The 16,386-nt window shown below is 37.6% G+C and overlaps 1 protein-coding gene across 2 annotated transcripts in view; it reads left to right on the top strand.

The window, feature by feature from the left end:
• Positions 1-16,386, top strand: part of nonC (serine/threonine-protein kinase Smg1) — a 358,879-nt gene that overhangs the window by 325,999 nt on the left and 16,494 nt on the right. For both annotated transcript variants that reach the window (XM_081750559.1, XM_081750558.1), the window contains exons 51-54: positions 818-982; positions 5,365-5,512; positions 8,916-9,076; positions 10,673-10,835. In XM_081750559.1, the coding sequence (XP_081606685.1) occupies positions 818-982; positions 5,365-5,512; positions 8,916-9,076; positions 10,673-10,835 (637 nt within the window). The remainder of the gene's footprint in view (positions 1-817; positions 983-5,364; positions 5,513-8,915; positions 9,077-10,672; positions 10,836-16,386) is intronic.

The raw sequence follows: 16,386 nt of genomic DNA, 5'->3' as shown, positions 1-16,386 counted from the left end.
TAAACAACTTATTTTTAATTGTGTACGGTAATTTGATTTTTTTATTTTTATTTTTTTATTTTATTTTATTTTTTTTTAATGAATGGTCATTGTTTACTACTATTTTTATGTAAGGAAATGTGTATCTTTCGGAGTTTAAAATAACTGTTCAGGAGTTATAAACGCTTCATTCATTTTAGTCAGGCTTCTTTTTTTCGTTCTTATATGAGATGAGCAATATATGGCCTGAAGTTCAGCGACTTCGACACTTATAAAGTGGTAATGAAGTCAGTACCGCCCTTTGTCCATCTTTTTACTGCAAGTACTCATTCTTGGAAAATGAAATTAAATGAAATACTTCAGTTTAACGTCGCACGATTATATCATTTAGGCTAAGGGATACGGATGATCAAGGCAAATGAATGCTGGAAGAATTGGTAGAATGAGAAGTTGGAAGGAAACGGAGCACTCCGAGAGAACCCACTGACACGATGCTGTCCACCACAAACTTGCTTGGCTGGGGATCGAAGCAGACACCCTGGTACCCCACGCACAAGAGGTAAGCACTCTACCACTAAGCCACCGTGCCCCCTACTCATTTTTGGAGAGGCTTGGTGAACCTCAGTGTAACAAAAATAGAAGAATAATTCCCCAACCGAGATTCAAATCTAAGCAGACCACTTGATAGGTAGACGCCTTAGGAATTATTCTATCTATACAAAGAAGTGCCGCGGTAATATAATTCATGAGACGTCTACCTACTAAGCGGTCGGCCCAGATTTATTACACACATGTAAAATACTATATACCATTAACTTGAATGTATTTATATCCATAGATTTTGGCATCGTTTGAGGCTGCTGTAGGAGCACGTGTCGAAAGATTCAATCAGGAGCAGAGGATGGCCACTCTGGTTGGGAATACTTGCAATGCATTACTTCATCATGAAGCTCTTCGGACTCGAACATCTGAAGGACTTGCTCATGATACTGCTTTTCTTCAGGTATGAACATATCTGTATTATATATTTTTATAGGTTTGGGTACAAAACCTCGCGGCGACAACCTCGCGGACCAAAACCTCGCCTGGCCAAAACCTCGCCTCCCAAAACCTCGCGGCCCAAAATCTCGCCAGGCCGAAACCTCGCCTGGCCAAAACCTCGCCGCCCAAAACCTCGCGGGACAAAATCTCGCCGGGCCAAAACCCCGCCTGGCCAAAACCTCGCCGCCCAAAACGTCGCGGGCCAAAATCTCGCGGGGCCAAAACCTCGCCACCCAAAACCTCGCGGGCCAAAATCTCGCCGGGCCAAAACCTCGCCGGGCCAAAAGCTCGCGCCCCAAAATATCGCCATACCCAAAATCTCGCCTGACCAAAATGTAAATGTTCCAACACATGATAAGGATGACGGTATAAAAGACGCTGTTTCAGAAGAAGTATCACGGGTATTTGACCAAGTCCCGTGATACCATATGAAAATTCTATTTCTGTATTAGAGGATTTCAATGTGAAGGTAGGGCGACGATGTTTTTAAACTAGTTATAGGGAAAGAAAGTCTGCATAAGGAAAGTAATGACAACTAACGAGGTTAGTTTCGTGAACTTTGGAACATCAAAAAACTTAACATTTTAACAAAAATCTAATAATATTTATGAAAGTATGAAATAATATATGAGTTTTTCCGACGTCCCTTGATTATGTCCTATAGGTTAAAGGAGAGGTAGATGACGAATATGAAGGAAATGATCGAATAAAGAAAGTGGGAGGAAACGGGAATAACCCGAGAAAGCCCACGCACACGATGTTTTGTATCATCATCATCATCATCATCATCATATTATTATTATTATTATTATTATTATTATTATTATTATTATTATTATTATTATTATTGTAATGTGGAATTGCATATTAGGAAACACATTGGGTAAATTTTAAAGAAAAGTTTCATTCGCGGCGAGGTTTTGGCCCGGCGAGATTTTGGGCGGCGAGGTTTTGGCCACGCGAGGTTTTGGCCCGGCGAGATTTTGTCCCGCGAGGTTTTGGGCGGCGAGGTTTTGGCTACGCGAGGTTTTGGGCGGCGAGGTTTTGGCCACGCGAGGTTTTGGCCCGGCGAGATTTTGTCCCGCGAGGTTTAGGCCGGCGAGATTTTGGATGGCGATGTTTCGGCCGCGAGATTTTGTCCGTATACCATTTTTATATCCTACTGTTACGAAATGAAAATAGCGTGCATGAAACTGTCAGCTCTAATTTATATACATATATATAAACATCAATGATTGTTAGAACTTCCTAGTTTCCCCTGCAAGTAGCGAACGGTCATTGTCGGAGAGGGGGTGAAGCTGAGAGGGCAGCTTTATTTTTCATACCCTGTCATCACTTTCATCCGCATGCTTCCGCGTATCCTTAGCCGCGAATACTGCTACCGGACTTGTCTTGGAAAGTGGATGATCTATGGACATCTTCCATCTGGGTGCACTTATCCCGGCCTGCTGTTGTGTGCGTCCAGAGTTTGTGTTGTTCAATGTACTGATTCTTTACAAAAAAATATTAAAATATAGAAGAGTAAAAAATAAAATTTTAAGAATTAAAGAACAAAATAAAATTTTAAAAAGTTCCGCCTTTCTATTCTCTTGTGGGCTGGTAAGGGTATATCTTCTTTTGTTTTGCCAGGTTCATTTTCTTGGTTTTTCTTCCCTTTTCCGAGGCCATGCATTTTTGGTTGAGAGACGTGGGTCCTCGGGTAGGACTTTGTCACAGACGTTTGCATTGCTTGTGGTCAGCATTTACTGCTGAATTAAATGTTCTTAAGCTTGCCCTCGACCATTGTTCTCGCGCTTTCGTTATGCCGTGTGCTCATTTGCCCGATTCTCAAGAGCGTAGTTACGAGCCTGCAAAACGTCTTCAGTAAGCACGCCCTCGTTTAGACATTTATTTTGAGGTGCCATCAATTACAGCAACAAAACCGTGTTATCGTCATCTGTTGGGTGCCAAGTCTTGTCAGCATTCGGGGAAACGAATGTGCAGACAGTTGCCAAGAACGTCGCCTTGGCTCGGGTTGCATTAGAGCATAGTCTTTCTAGCTCCAATCTTTTTCTTTTGTAGTCATTTGTCCAGCTTGATGCGCTCTCATTGACAAATAGATTAGAACCTGGCGATTGCAAATAGGCATGCAGTTAAACCTATCTTTGAAAATTGGCAGAGATCCCCTCGCCTTAGTCGCTGAGAGGAAGTACGCCTGGCGCGTTTGCATAACAAACATTCTCATTTGACACACAATTATTTACTGCATGTCTTGAACCATCCATATTCTGACGAATGTGTTGTTCACTGAGTATTCGGCACATTCTTGTCTTCTGTCCTGAATACTCAGATCTCAGAGAACATGTTTTACCTCTGCGTAGTCTTGACCGAGCCCTTGTGGATTATTTCACAAGTGTTTTGCTCGTGTTCTTTCTTTTATTCATGCTGTTAACTTGAATCCCCTTCTCAATTGATTTCTAGTTTTACTGTTTTTTTGATGCTTTGTGTTTTAATATTAACTTCGTTTTATCATTTTTCTGTATATATTATCAGTTTTATTTCTCTATTATTGTACGTTCTTTATTTTCCGTTATATATTATTATTGCTATTCGTTTTATCTCGTTTAATTATTCTTTTACCTTTTGCTTTAAGATTTTACTGTTGCAGCGTTTAATTTGCCACATATATTTCGGCAGTCCATTTTTTTTTCATTTCGTAGTGTTTATAGTGACGGGAAGAAATAGCCACGCTGCTGACTTCTCCATTATTCCTCCACTCAACCAATCAACTTCCTAGTTTCCCAGTTTTTCATCATTTTCTTCAATGTTTGGCCTCACACATTCAAAAATGTTTCTCCCCTATTGTCTCTTCTAGTATTATTATTAGAATTAAATCTGTGATATAAGCAACAAATATTTTGCTAAACTCACTGTAACTATATCGTCACAAACATCATCGTATCTTGTTCTCAGAATATATAGAAAATAATGTTACAAGTCTCAATGAGGGCGAACTTAAATATAATGAAATTGTAAATATATGCAATTATAAGTATTCGTTTAAGTAAATATTTTTGACCATATTTGTTCGTATTCAAGCATATCTTTCCATAATATCAATGTCCTGTTAAGAGATTTGATAAAATTATCAACTCTAATTATTTATTGTCTTCAAATTACATTAAGTTATTAAACTCTGAAGCATGCGATCTTGTATTCTAAAACTGCGAATGATCAGTTGGTTCATAATTTGTGTACACACATTGTCTGGTCCAGCAATTAAATTCTTGTTACGAAACTATACGTAATTATTGAATAATGACTGGGGATCATTTGTTCATTGTTTAGCAAATGATCCTTCATTTGGAGTATATTGCAGATCGATACAAAGTCATGCTCATCGTCATTGAGTAGAAATCATTAATCAATTAGTCATCATATTAAAAAAAAAAACATATACCGTACAGTTACGCTTTTTTATTTCTTTAAATTTCTTTATTCACAAAGAATATTTATAAATGATTCAAACCAAAATAATTTTAAAAAAATTCTTTACTGACTTCATAGCATTTGATTTCTCTGTAGTTGGTTTCAAGTATAGAAGTAGGAAGAGTGAAAACAGAACAAGTGACTAGTTTTCGATACCTGGATAATATTATTAGTAATGATACGAAATGTGAACGTGAAATAAAAAGCAAGGACGGCCTTTAGGAAGAAGAAAATCTATTTTGTGGGACCTTAAAAATAAAGAATTGAAAAAAAAGACACATAAAATGTTTTGTGTGGAGTATTATTTCTGTATGGGTCAGAATCATGGATATTACGCAGAAATGGTGAAAAGCAGCTAGAAGCTTTCGAAATGTGGGTGTGGAGAAAATTAGCTGGGTTGAGCGGAATACTAATGAAAGGGTGTTAGAAATGGTGGGGGAGAAAAGAATAATTTTAGACATTATTAAGAAGGGGAAGAGAAACTGGTTGGGACATTGGCTACAAAGGAACGGTATCGTGAGAGACGTGCTAGAGAGTATGGTGGCAGGAAAGAGAGGGAGGGATCGGGGGAGATTACAATTAATGGACGATATCAAAATGGGAAAGTCATACGCGAAAACGAAGAGGTTAACGGAAGACCGTTGAGCATGGAACCTTCTCATTTGCGGCAAATGATCTGCGAATACTGGTAGACTACCTATGATGATGATGATGATGATTATGATAGTTGAACTATGCAACCACTCTGTTTAGTTAGGTGACTATAAATGCTTTCCTTTAAACTAAATTTATATTAAAAATTCAAGGATAATAAATGTTCTATATAGTGAGTATACGTTATATATATTGCTAAAGAGAGTGTGTTGTGTTTTTCAGTTGATAAATCAATGCGACAAAAGTTGTGTTTTGGTGGAGAACTGTGATCAAAGTGTGACCCCTGCTGAAGAAAGTTTAGTTCAGCTTCGAGCTCCAGAAGGCCCAATTGATCAGACATGGATACAAAACGTGGAAACTGTTGTATCAGGTAAATATCATAGATTTATGACTGTAATAAAGTAAATGTATCCGTATATGATTCTTCTTGCTGAAAAGTCGTAACTGGAAACTTGGAGGAAAGTTGAAGACAAAATTTAAAAACAGGTTTTAAAAAAAATTTTTAAGAAACAAAATCTTGTCATTGTATACTATTTTGTCTAAATATATAAGAGTGTAAAGTCATCGTAGCCCTTCCTAGGTCTGTTTGATGGTTGGGCGAACCAGAACTATCCCTAAATGGTTAAAATATCGTTAATAATGGGACTTCTACGTTAACAGATATGTCACTAAAGTTAATTTAAGTTAAAGATAAAAGTATTCATAAATATTTGAAAATATGTATCTTCTCAGGTTTATGCGAGGAAGAATCGGGAACTAAGGGTTCAAGGCCGATATTTCTGTAGTTTCCTCTGTTATAAAGGAATGAGGAATGCGCGGTAATTTTAATACATGGAGTTGGCTACTGTGCAGAGTTTCAGCCACCCGCCTTCTATAGCACTAGTTGTAGATAAACCTAAATAGCGACTCGTTTGAAAAACTGGTCTTTGGAAGAAATCCGTTCACTTATTCGATTTCTGTGGGTGAGATATGTCACCGCGGCTGGTAGAGGTTTACGGAGGGACTATAATGTCTCGTCAGTATGTTGTAGAATGGTGTCGAAAGTTTGCCGCATGTAGAGAAAACGTCACTGAGGAGGAGGGCAGTGACCGACCCAGCACGGCATCAACTGATTTGAACACATCTCACGTGGAGGAACTGATCCAGGACAATAGGAGGATCACGTTTCAGCGACTTTCACCTATTCCCACACTTAAAGGAGCAGTTCGAGTTAAAAACAAGTTTGATGCAATAGAGAGAGTAACGAACAATAAGAGACCCATATTTTTAAAAATCTTGATAGGCCGTCTAGTTCAGTTTCTATAGGCATTTGTTTTTGATGAATCGCAAATGCTGACGTCATTCGTAGGCTACGCGAGGAACTCAATGTGAGTCAGCAACCACTCCCTTGTACGCAGCTGATAAACCTTTAATAGTGCAATGGATTTAATGGATCGTTTTGGGTTCGTTAGCAGTCTTCCCTTGTGTTCAATTCTTGAGGGACATTTTTCTTAGTCTTTCTTCCTACAGCATTAGTATAAAAATGAGTAGAGAGAGAGCAGTAATTACATACTGTTGTGCGAAGCAGTGTTTCTTCCAGACATGTTTTTGGTGGTGACACTGTCTCCCGGAGCTCTGAGAGTGTCCCCCCGCAGGAGACCAAAATAATACGTCTATAATATAATAAATATAATAGTACTGTGAAAATAATGTGCCCCTACAAATAATAACTGTGCCCTCCTGGAACATTTTGTTCTAACACTGGTGCGAAGTAGAAAACACGTGTTAGAACAGCGCGTGCTATGTCTGTAAAGTGAAGTAGAAATGCCTAATACGTGTTGTATTTTCGATTGTAATTCTCGTGCGATTAAAGCTGAGAACATAAAGTTTTTTTTTGTTTTTTTTTTTTTTTAACGTTTCGAAGTCGTGAGAAATCACAAGATCGATATAAATTATGGCTCAAGAAAATCGATAGGAAAAATTTTGTGCCAAATGAGAACACTCGTGTTTGAATTCCAAGCAACTTGAAGGGTCCGACTTCGAGCAGTCGTGCATACTGAAAGAAAAACTAATGCCAGGAGAATTATTTATACGCAAACTGAGAAAGAATGCTGTTGCAGGTATATTATTGAAAAGTTTAGATAGCAACGTAAAAGTATCGTACAAGACGCAATTGACGGTTGTAGTCGAGACGAGGCATTAGAGGGTAATAGCAATGGTGTCACTCATGATTGTGACGGACTACTTTAGAAATAAATGTAAATATAACTGCTATACAATGTGAATTGGGGAGTGAAATATACCGGCTCGTAGAAGGAATCAGTGACGATGACAGCTTTCCTTAGGACATTGATTTCGTTTATTTTTTTCTGTATCAGGTGACGATGAAACGGGTGACGAGAGTTATTCCGCGGGGAGCGATGCGAATGAAACAAATTTAACCAGTAAAGTATTTTTCGTATTCTGACAAACTTTACTGATGTTATTTCATTTCTGCCAAAATATGTCGCGCTCCTGTACATACCTTGAAAAATAAAATTAGTGTGTCAGCGTTAAAAATTGCAACAAAACGTGAAAATGAACATACTTATGTTTGGGAATCGGAAGCATGGTTAAAGAAAAGGTACTTATGTGTTATAGCAATCTCGTCCGCCATCTATTTACATGGAATTGGTTTCGAAATTTTAGTTTCTTTTGTAAAATGCTGAACTTATGCTTTGTAGGAAAAACTACGTTTTATATTATGAAACCTTTTGTGCAGCCCACCATCACATATTATCATTTTCTACATGCAAATGACATTTCTAAGTATTTGTAATCAGTTCTGGGAACGGAACTCGTACTTTAGAACGTGCCACCGCACCTCTCAGAAACGAATTGCTTGGCACTGTGTATGGAAGCCTTCTCTCACTGCTCGACCACGTATGATGTCATCACAAAATCTTTTTTCGTCTGTAACTTGCTAACGACAGAACGTTTCGCAATAAAACAAACACCATTCCTTTTATAATTTTCAACTCTACAAATGGAAATAATTTGTAAAAAAAATTTATTTCTAAGTTGAACTGCTTCTTTAAAGGAGCACCTCGGAAGCCATCGCTTCGCCTCAGACGAGGAGTGGAACACTTCGTGACAACGTGGCTGAACACGCAAGGACAGGAATTTTGCCAGGAGGGAATCTTAACTCATCCTACGATGCGACAACTGCCCCAACTGATATGGAGACTATGTCGAAAAATAACCTAATATATGCACTTTCTGTTGGCTGTGTTGGTTGTATGAAATAATATAGAAACATTTCACTGCAGACTTTGTAACCGTAGTTTCTGATCATTCCTCGTATAATACATAATCACATCATTTAAGTGTTGTATTATTTAACGAAGTAATGTATGTATACATACGTATCAGATGTTGTCGAAGTGTTGTCCTGGAACCTACGTCATAAACGCTATTTGTTTGGTAACACTCGCGTGAAACGTGAAACAACAAACCTTTAAAATGCGTACGTGCATATAATATAGCATAAAATTATAGCTATATAAAACTAAATTTCTGTTTGGTAATAATTTGACACTTGTGGAAAGGAATTGAAAATTTCTAAGGCTTATGAAATGGATAATCATTATAACATTTATATTTCTGTAATGTAATTATATGAATTGGTGATGGAGAAAGATTTATAGGACTTCGTGACAAGTGATTTGGTCGAATAATGTAACATAATTTAATTACATGTGTGAATATCTTATTGATATGTTCATTCATAGTGAAATTACCTTCTTCATTTGCAGACACTGTAAAATCTCTGCAGCAAGAGAAAACCAGTCAACTTGAGTCATTGTTTGTTGCTCAAGATTGTCTGAAATCTAATGTGATGAAGATTCGAAGCCTGATTACTGCTCATCACAAGCTTATGTCTGATATCCGCACGATGCTGAAGTCAATGTCAAAGGTGAGATATGAATTGCATTTGAATTTCAGTTTACTATTTTAGAATGCTTCCTTTATGTGTGTATGATCCCCGGTGATGAGTGTTCTAAGTCTCCGGTGCTGTAGGAGGCAAAAGTAAATGAATCGTACAGTATTGCAAGTAACATAATATAAAGAGTGCGAAAGTGACGGACTAGACCGAGACTCGAACCCTCGAGTTCCGGCATACCGTGCCCATGCATTAACCACTACTCAGTCCATAGTCCAGGACTGGGTTGCCTAGCGGTAAACGTATCGGCACGGTATGCCGGAGGTCCCAGGTTCGAGACTCGATCCAGTCGGACACTTTTTCATTCTTTGTGTTAGAATTCGCACTATAGAGGATCTGGTGTGTAAAATAAAAAAATATGTTGTTTCCTCCTTCCATTAGTAACTGCAATCCTTTATATACTTCTTTTTTTCAGATTCGTAATATAATTATGAATACGTTGTAAATATATCACGCCAATGATTAAAGCACTGATGCATGACTTCAACAGTCTGTGTTGTGAAGACTGTATCGTCCCCCTAAGGATTCATCACATTCATGTAGAATGTTTGAAATACTCAGATCTAGAGAACGCTTGGGACTACCTAACAATATTAGTCAGGTTTTTGGAAATAACTCTGTTACTAACGACGGATTCTCGCTTTTATTCTTGCAATTGAAATAGTTAACGTTCTCTGATGCCTTTGTTTTTAGCTTGTACATATGCTGTTTTTCCTATTCTTTGAAATCTTTGTCCCATTATGTTTGTGTTGTTGTTCCTTTCATTTTTTTCACGACCTCTGTTTTAATGTTTATGTACAAGGTGCTTCAAAAAGACATTACAGTTTTGTAAATTTCAACATAGGTCAAGTTTTAATTTTTTTAATATTTTATTTTATTTTAGTACTCGGTATAATGTTTCAACAAAACACTTGTGCCACTCATGTGTTGGTCATGCTGGAAGGATCTTTGCCATACTCGGTGCGAAAATTCTGTTGCATAATTGTCGCAGACTTTGATTTAAAAAAAAAAAAAAAAAAAAAAAAAAAAAAAACGGAAGTCAGCCATCTTTCTGTTATAATTGTCTCTAGCACTTACAGTGGTGCTGTTTGGCACTATGCACTACATTGGTCAAAACTCGAACTATTTTGCTGCAAAGTGATACCAAAACCAACTCTGTAAGTAGTGTGAATAAATTTATGTAAATTTACAAAGTTGTAAAGTCCTTTCTGAAGCACCCTCTGGACTTTTATTTGATCGAGCTTCTATTCTCTTGTTACTTTTATGGAAGCCATTTTTTTTTAATTATTATTATTATTGTTTCTATTTTTGGAAGTTCTTTTATGACAAGTGTGTGTCGGTTATTTGTTCGGGGAAGAAATAGCCTCACTGCTGAGGCCCCTATTAAACAGCGTAATCAGTCAGTCCACAAGTCGTATAATTCGTACTGAAGAATAAACCATATTATCACTAAAATATCTAACGAACATGTATCATTCTGTCGCAGAAAAAATCAAAATACTTTAGCAAAGTACATGTTTCACTGTTTCTCTTTCTAACATTTGTATATATTATTTATTTTATTTCTAGTATGAAGAATGTGAACTGGCAGGTTTGCACAACTATTTGGTATCGTATCGGTCTTTCTCGGAGCAGTTTTCGTCAGTTATCCGAGATCTTCTAAGCGACGAGCTAGACGTGGAGCGAGCACAAAGTTCTCTGGAACAACTGGAACAATTAAAATCACAAACGGGTAAGTAGGAGATTGATACTTCTGTTGACACTTCTTTAGTCACTAATTAGTATTGAAGAAGTGTGTATATTATATTTAGTACCTTGTTAAAGTGTTTTTATATATATGCAGCAGGGTTCTCACCAACTTGAAAATCCTGAAAACGTCAGGAAATTCAGCTTACTCATAAAACGTCCTGGAAAAGTCAGGGAATTTCATGAAAAGCTGTAAAACTCTGGAAAAGTTAAGGAATTTTAAGCATGAAATTTTACTTCTGAGTTTTTTGTGACTTACCCAGCTATTTGGTAGGGGAGATTATATCAGGGTGTCTATCGGTCACGAAAGTCACGAAAAAAGTCACGAAATCAGAAAACGGTCACGAAATTTAGCTTTTGGGTCACGATTTTTTTTTAACTGTACAAATGTAAGTACAGATCGGAAAATTTTGTTGTGTGAAACGTCAAAATTCACCACAAAAAATGTTTATGGCCGGCTTTAGGCGCTACGAAATCGCAAGCAAAGTACGTTTCTATCGCATGGATGAAAATTCGGCCTAATTCGCACACAAATTCGCTCTTGAAAATGTTAGGAAATTTTATAATTTGGTAAAGAAAAGTTCACGAAAAACTCACAAAATTTCATTTTTGAATTTAAGTAGACACCCTGTATATGTTTGTGTGTTTGTGGACATTCATATGTTCGTGGCCAGTTATTTTGACAATGATATATTGGAAACCACAAGCTCTAGAAAGATGGCGTTTTCACTGATTGATTGCAAATCTTGTGTAAATTGTTCAGTTCTAATTGAATATTAAAAAATTGGCCGTTGTTTCTTTATTATGTTTTTAGGAGTACACTGAAAAGTATTGAAATTTTAAAAAGTGAAGCATCATATGCTACGAGTTATACATTCCAACTCCATACAGTTTTATACGGGATTAGTATATCTCTCTCCAGCGTTTGTTTCATGGCTAAATGATAATGAAAATGAAAGATAAATATTTCTCCAGTCTAAGATGAATCTTTATTGTTTGCAGAGTTTTTCTTAATGAATACCATATATCACCTACATTATAATTGTGTATGTGTAATGTATTTACTTATTACATAGTGCATGCAAGAAGGAAGAAAACATTGATCATAAATAAATTAGAAACTCAAACCGGAAGTTGTCCCAACTCTTGCAAACGGTGCGAGATATTGAAAAGAATCTCCCCTTTATGATACCCCTCGCCTATTTTTATCAAGATATCCTTCACTTGTGTCTGTAAAGGGACATGTATAGACGTTGTGAGGAATGACAAGGAGGTGAATGATGCGCTATATAGAGAGTACAAGTTCAGCTAGTTATATAAATTCGGAAATCGTGACCTGGAAAATCTGGATATGTCAGGAAATTCGTTCTCACCAAATAAAAGTGAGAATCCTGCGCAAATTATTTTTTGCTAACAACCGAGTTGATAAGCAATTTGATCATGATTTTCGGTAATATACAGAATTTTATATATATATATATAATAAAAGAAAGTTAAATTGAGCTAATAACTCGAAAGCTAAATTGGAAATTTCAATATGAAAAGGGATGGAGAAAATTTGTGTAGTGTTTTTAAACATTGCGGAGAAACTAACAGTAATGGAGCTCGTGAAGAAGAGGAAGGCAAACTGGTTATTTGAGAAAAAAATATTTTCTAGGTATATGATACACTACATTGCAGGAAATAAAGAGGAGGGAAAGATATTGATAAATAATACTAAAGAAGTAATCCTAAATCTAAATTATGTGAGTAGCAGGACCTATAGTGCAAAGAAGCTTCTAAATTTGCAGCAAGTGATGTGCAATAGTTGGCTGAATATTATTATTATTATTATTATTATTATTATTATTATTATTATTATTATTATTATTATTATTATTATTACGTATTGCTAAATTTGATGTGGGAAGTGCACTCGTTCCACCCTTCAGGTGTGTGCGTCCTGTATTTTTGTCCGATATCCTGAGTGTAATAAAATATTTAAAAAAAAAAAAAAAAAAAGCATGTGAAAATTATCTGTCTAAAGAACGTGAAATTTTGATACAAAAGTGTGAAAGTACAGAAAAAGGAATCACGCTTTTTTTTTTTTTGGGGGGGGGTCGATGAAGGACTCTAGTTCTGTCTTGAGCTTTTTGGTTTTGTTTCGTTACTTCATTTCTCCGAAACCACGATTTTTCTCTCTCTCTCGATGGAACAAAGTTTTTTTTGTTTCTCCTATTCTTCTTGAGCGCAGAAGCTCCACGCTCAACATTTGGTGACGGCGTGTCTGCAGGATTGTTATGAGAGTAGCGTAAGTTCCCATCCCAAACTTCCCAGTGTAATCTTATGGCGTCGGTCACACGCTTTCTCTTTGTAAATGTCACACAATCACATTTTATGGGTAAAACATCTTTCATTATGAGTACGGACTCACTCTTTTGTAAGAAGTCCAAGCCAAGCAAGAATAAGTTACCCACTCAAGCAGCAGAGAATGTGGGAAAGGCAAGTATGTCCGATATCTTCTAACTATCACTCTTCTTCACTTCGAACTTCCTACCTAGTTTTCCACCTTGATGCGCTCTCATTGGTAAGCAGATTGGGACCAGGCAAATAACAATAAACCTTTCAAAATCAAGCCAATCCTCGGAGAGTAGCAAACATCCTCTTGTTCGAGTCGTCGCGATGAAGTGCTTCTAACGCATTTAAGTATCGTACACTCTCATCTGACGCATAATTATTTGCTGCATGGTTTGAATCGCTCGTATTGTGAGGAATGTGTTCTTGTCAAATGTCCTGAATTCTCAGAGAACGTCATGGACTGCCTCGTACACTTGACCGTGCATAGGGTAATGATATTGATACTGTTAAGCGAGACCTCTCTTTTATACACAATTGTAATTGTGATCACGTTCTCTGAATGTTTTTAATCTTTTGCTGCACTTTTCTCTTTTATTCTCACTTCTTGTTCTTTATTGTTGTTATATATCTTTTATACTAATGTTTGTCGTCTTGATTGTTACTGTTATTTCTTTCTTATGTATTGTTATTGTTCAGTGTTTATTGTTGTTGTTCACTATTTACTATTTATTGTTATATTTTGCTTTTATTATTCTTGTTGTTCTGTTATATTTATCCTCGTCTCTTTTGTATTGTACAGCAGTTGTTTATCTTTTAATTTGTTCGTTTGTAACGTATATTTACGACAGTTCATGTTCTGAGCAGTCGAGTCTATCGGGACGGGGACAAATAGTCGCGATGCTGACGTCACGACCCCATTACACGTTAATCAATCAAGCAATGAATCCTGTTATCAATGTGAATTTCGCTCTTTCCGCTCACTGCTTGCAATCTCGCTTATCCCGATTGCCAAGTTCGAGACACCTTTCTCAAAAGTGAACATATTGTTACTATCTTCTACTTAAAGAAGGCATATGACACAACTTTGCGTTATGGAATATTAGAGCAACGCCACAACTGAGTTCTACGTGCTTATGTGTCTAAATGGTAAACTTTCCCTCTGAGCCCTTCAGAGCTCTTCCTCCATGAAAATGGTGTTCCTGAGTGACACTATATGCTGTCGCCGTCAATAGTGTTCTGTCGCAGATGTAGGCTCCTCCTGTCTGCTGTTTGCTTCACGTTGATGACCTTGTTATTTACTGTCTGTCTCGACACTTCATGACACCCACCAACAGCTTCAATTGACTTTAAATCGTCGTGTTCGTCGGTCGTACAAGACAGACTTTCGATTTTCGGCCAGAAATCTAAATATGTATACTCCTGCCTCCAACGCATTTGTCTTATTGACCCGGACTTCTATCTTGATGGCAGTCGTCTGTTGTTCGTTGGTGCGGTTTGCTTTTTGGTTATTATTTTCAACCTCCGATTAAGGTAGGCACCATGCATACGTAATCTGATGTACTCGTGTCTCAGAGCTCTCAATTTGCTTCGTGTCCTTTTCTACCGTACCTAGGATACTGATCATACTGTTGAGTCACGATTTTACCGTAGTCTAATCCAATCCAAGTTATACTATGGCTGTATTGCTCCAGTTATTGAATCTATGGCTTTATCTCGTGACGACTGTAAAATTCATAAATTAAAATGATCCCCGTTAATTATTCTATAATTTACATGCTAAATACGAAGAAATGAAGGAAGAGTCTCTATTTACAATAGAACTTATAATCCAGGTTATATATTGATACAATAACGAGATAAATACGCGAAAATAAATGCAAGGAAAAATAAACAACTTCGTGAATATGAGAAGCTACAAGTGTGCTTGCTTCATCTTGATTACAAACACTTCCTAATACGTTTTCCAAGGCAACAATATTATAATATTGTCTCTTCTACAGAAACTCTCCACTTAAAACTACTACCACAACGCTTATGATATACTACGCTCGTGGTGATCTTAATAACCGTTAGATGTAGATTCTATTTTCAACACAAATGTGTGCGGCGAGCGGTCCCAAGTTCGATTCCCGGTGTAGGGACACTCGGTCGAGCCATCCTGAGTGAGGTGTTCCTGGGTTTTCCTCATTGACACCAGGCATAATGCTGGGATGTTACGTAACATATAGGTCTCAGGCCGCTTCCTTCCTTCCCTTTCCTCGGATAGTGTGGTCACCAGTGGTGCTATTCAACTGCTTCCCACCGGTTCACTGCTTCACACCTCTTTATTTTCTCGCTTGCTTGCAATGTTGCGAAAGCAAGCAACTTTGAATTATTTCAATTTAATGGACACACAGAAATTTGAATACGAATCCCGGAATTTCGTCCGGAATACTGGGACCTGTGAGTGCAATGAATGCGATACGTTTATAATGCCTGAACTCCTTCGTGGCTAAGCGGTTAGCGTACGCGTCTTTGGCGTAGGAGACCCGGGTTCGATTCCCGGCTGGAGTTCATGTTCGGATTCCACTTTAATCAGTAGGTCCGCGTCTCATATAGCCTTGCTGTCTCAAAATCAACTCAATATATATATAATGCCTATTACGTGTGCTACCTATTTGTTTTTGTATGATTCCGATATCTTCATCAGTTCCGGAGATGTGTCGTCGAAGCAATGTGTACGAAATATTGGTCTTTTCTTCGATATCTCGAAAGATTGCTTGTCATGACCCATACTGTCATTCCTCAAAATATGGCCCTTTCCTGGTGGGACACACTATATACATACATATGATGATTTTAAATAAAGAACAGACGTTCGTGCGGAAAAGATTGATTACCAGAAATAGGAGCTGCTTCACTTTTCCACATAATCACCATGCTATTCCAAACACTTTTCGTGACGCTGAACCATCTTCCGTAAATCCTCTGACTAGAAGTTTGCCGCCTGGGATTGGAACCAGTTGACAACGGCGGTCTTGAGATCCTCGTCGTTTTCAAACCGTTGTCCACCAAGCAACCGTTTCAAATGCAAGAAGGGAAAGTAATCGTTGAGGCAAGGTCGGGACTGTGTGGAGGGTGGTCAAACAGGTCCTAACGAAAATCTTGAACGACGACAGCAGTATGCTTATCGACGACGGCAGCAGTATGACGACGCGCGT

The sequence above is a fragment of the Thermobia domestica genome, chromosome 3 (assembly GCF_964235325.1).
Source record: "Thermobia domestica chromosome 3, izTheDome1.hap1.1, whole genome shotgun sequence".
NCBI classification, from domain to species: domain Eukaryota; kingdom Metazoa; phylum Arthropoda; class Insecta; order Zygentoma; family Lepismatidae; genus Thermobia; species Thermobia domestica.
Note: the sequence above shows the minus strand (reverse complement) of the source record. Positions and strands in the feature narration are given on the sequence as shown.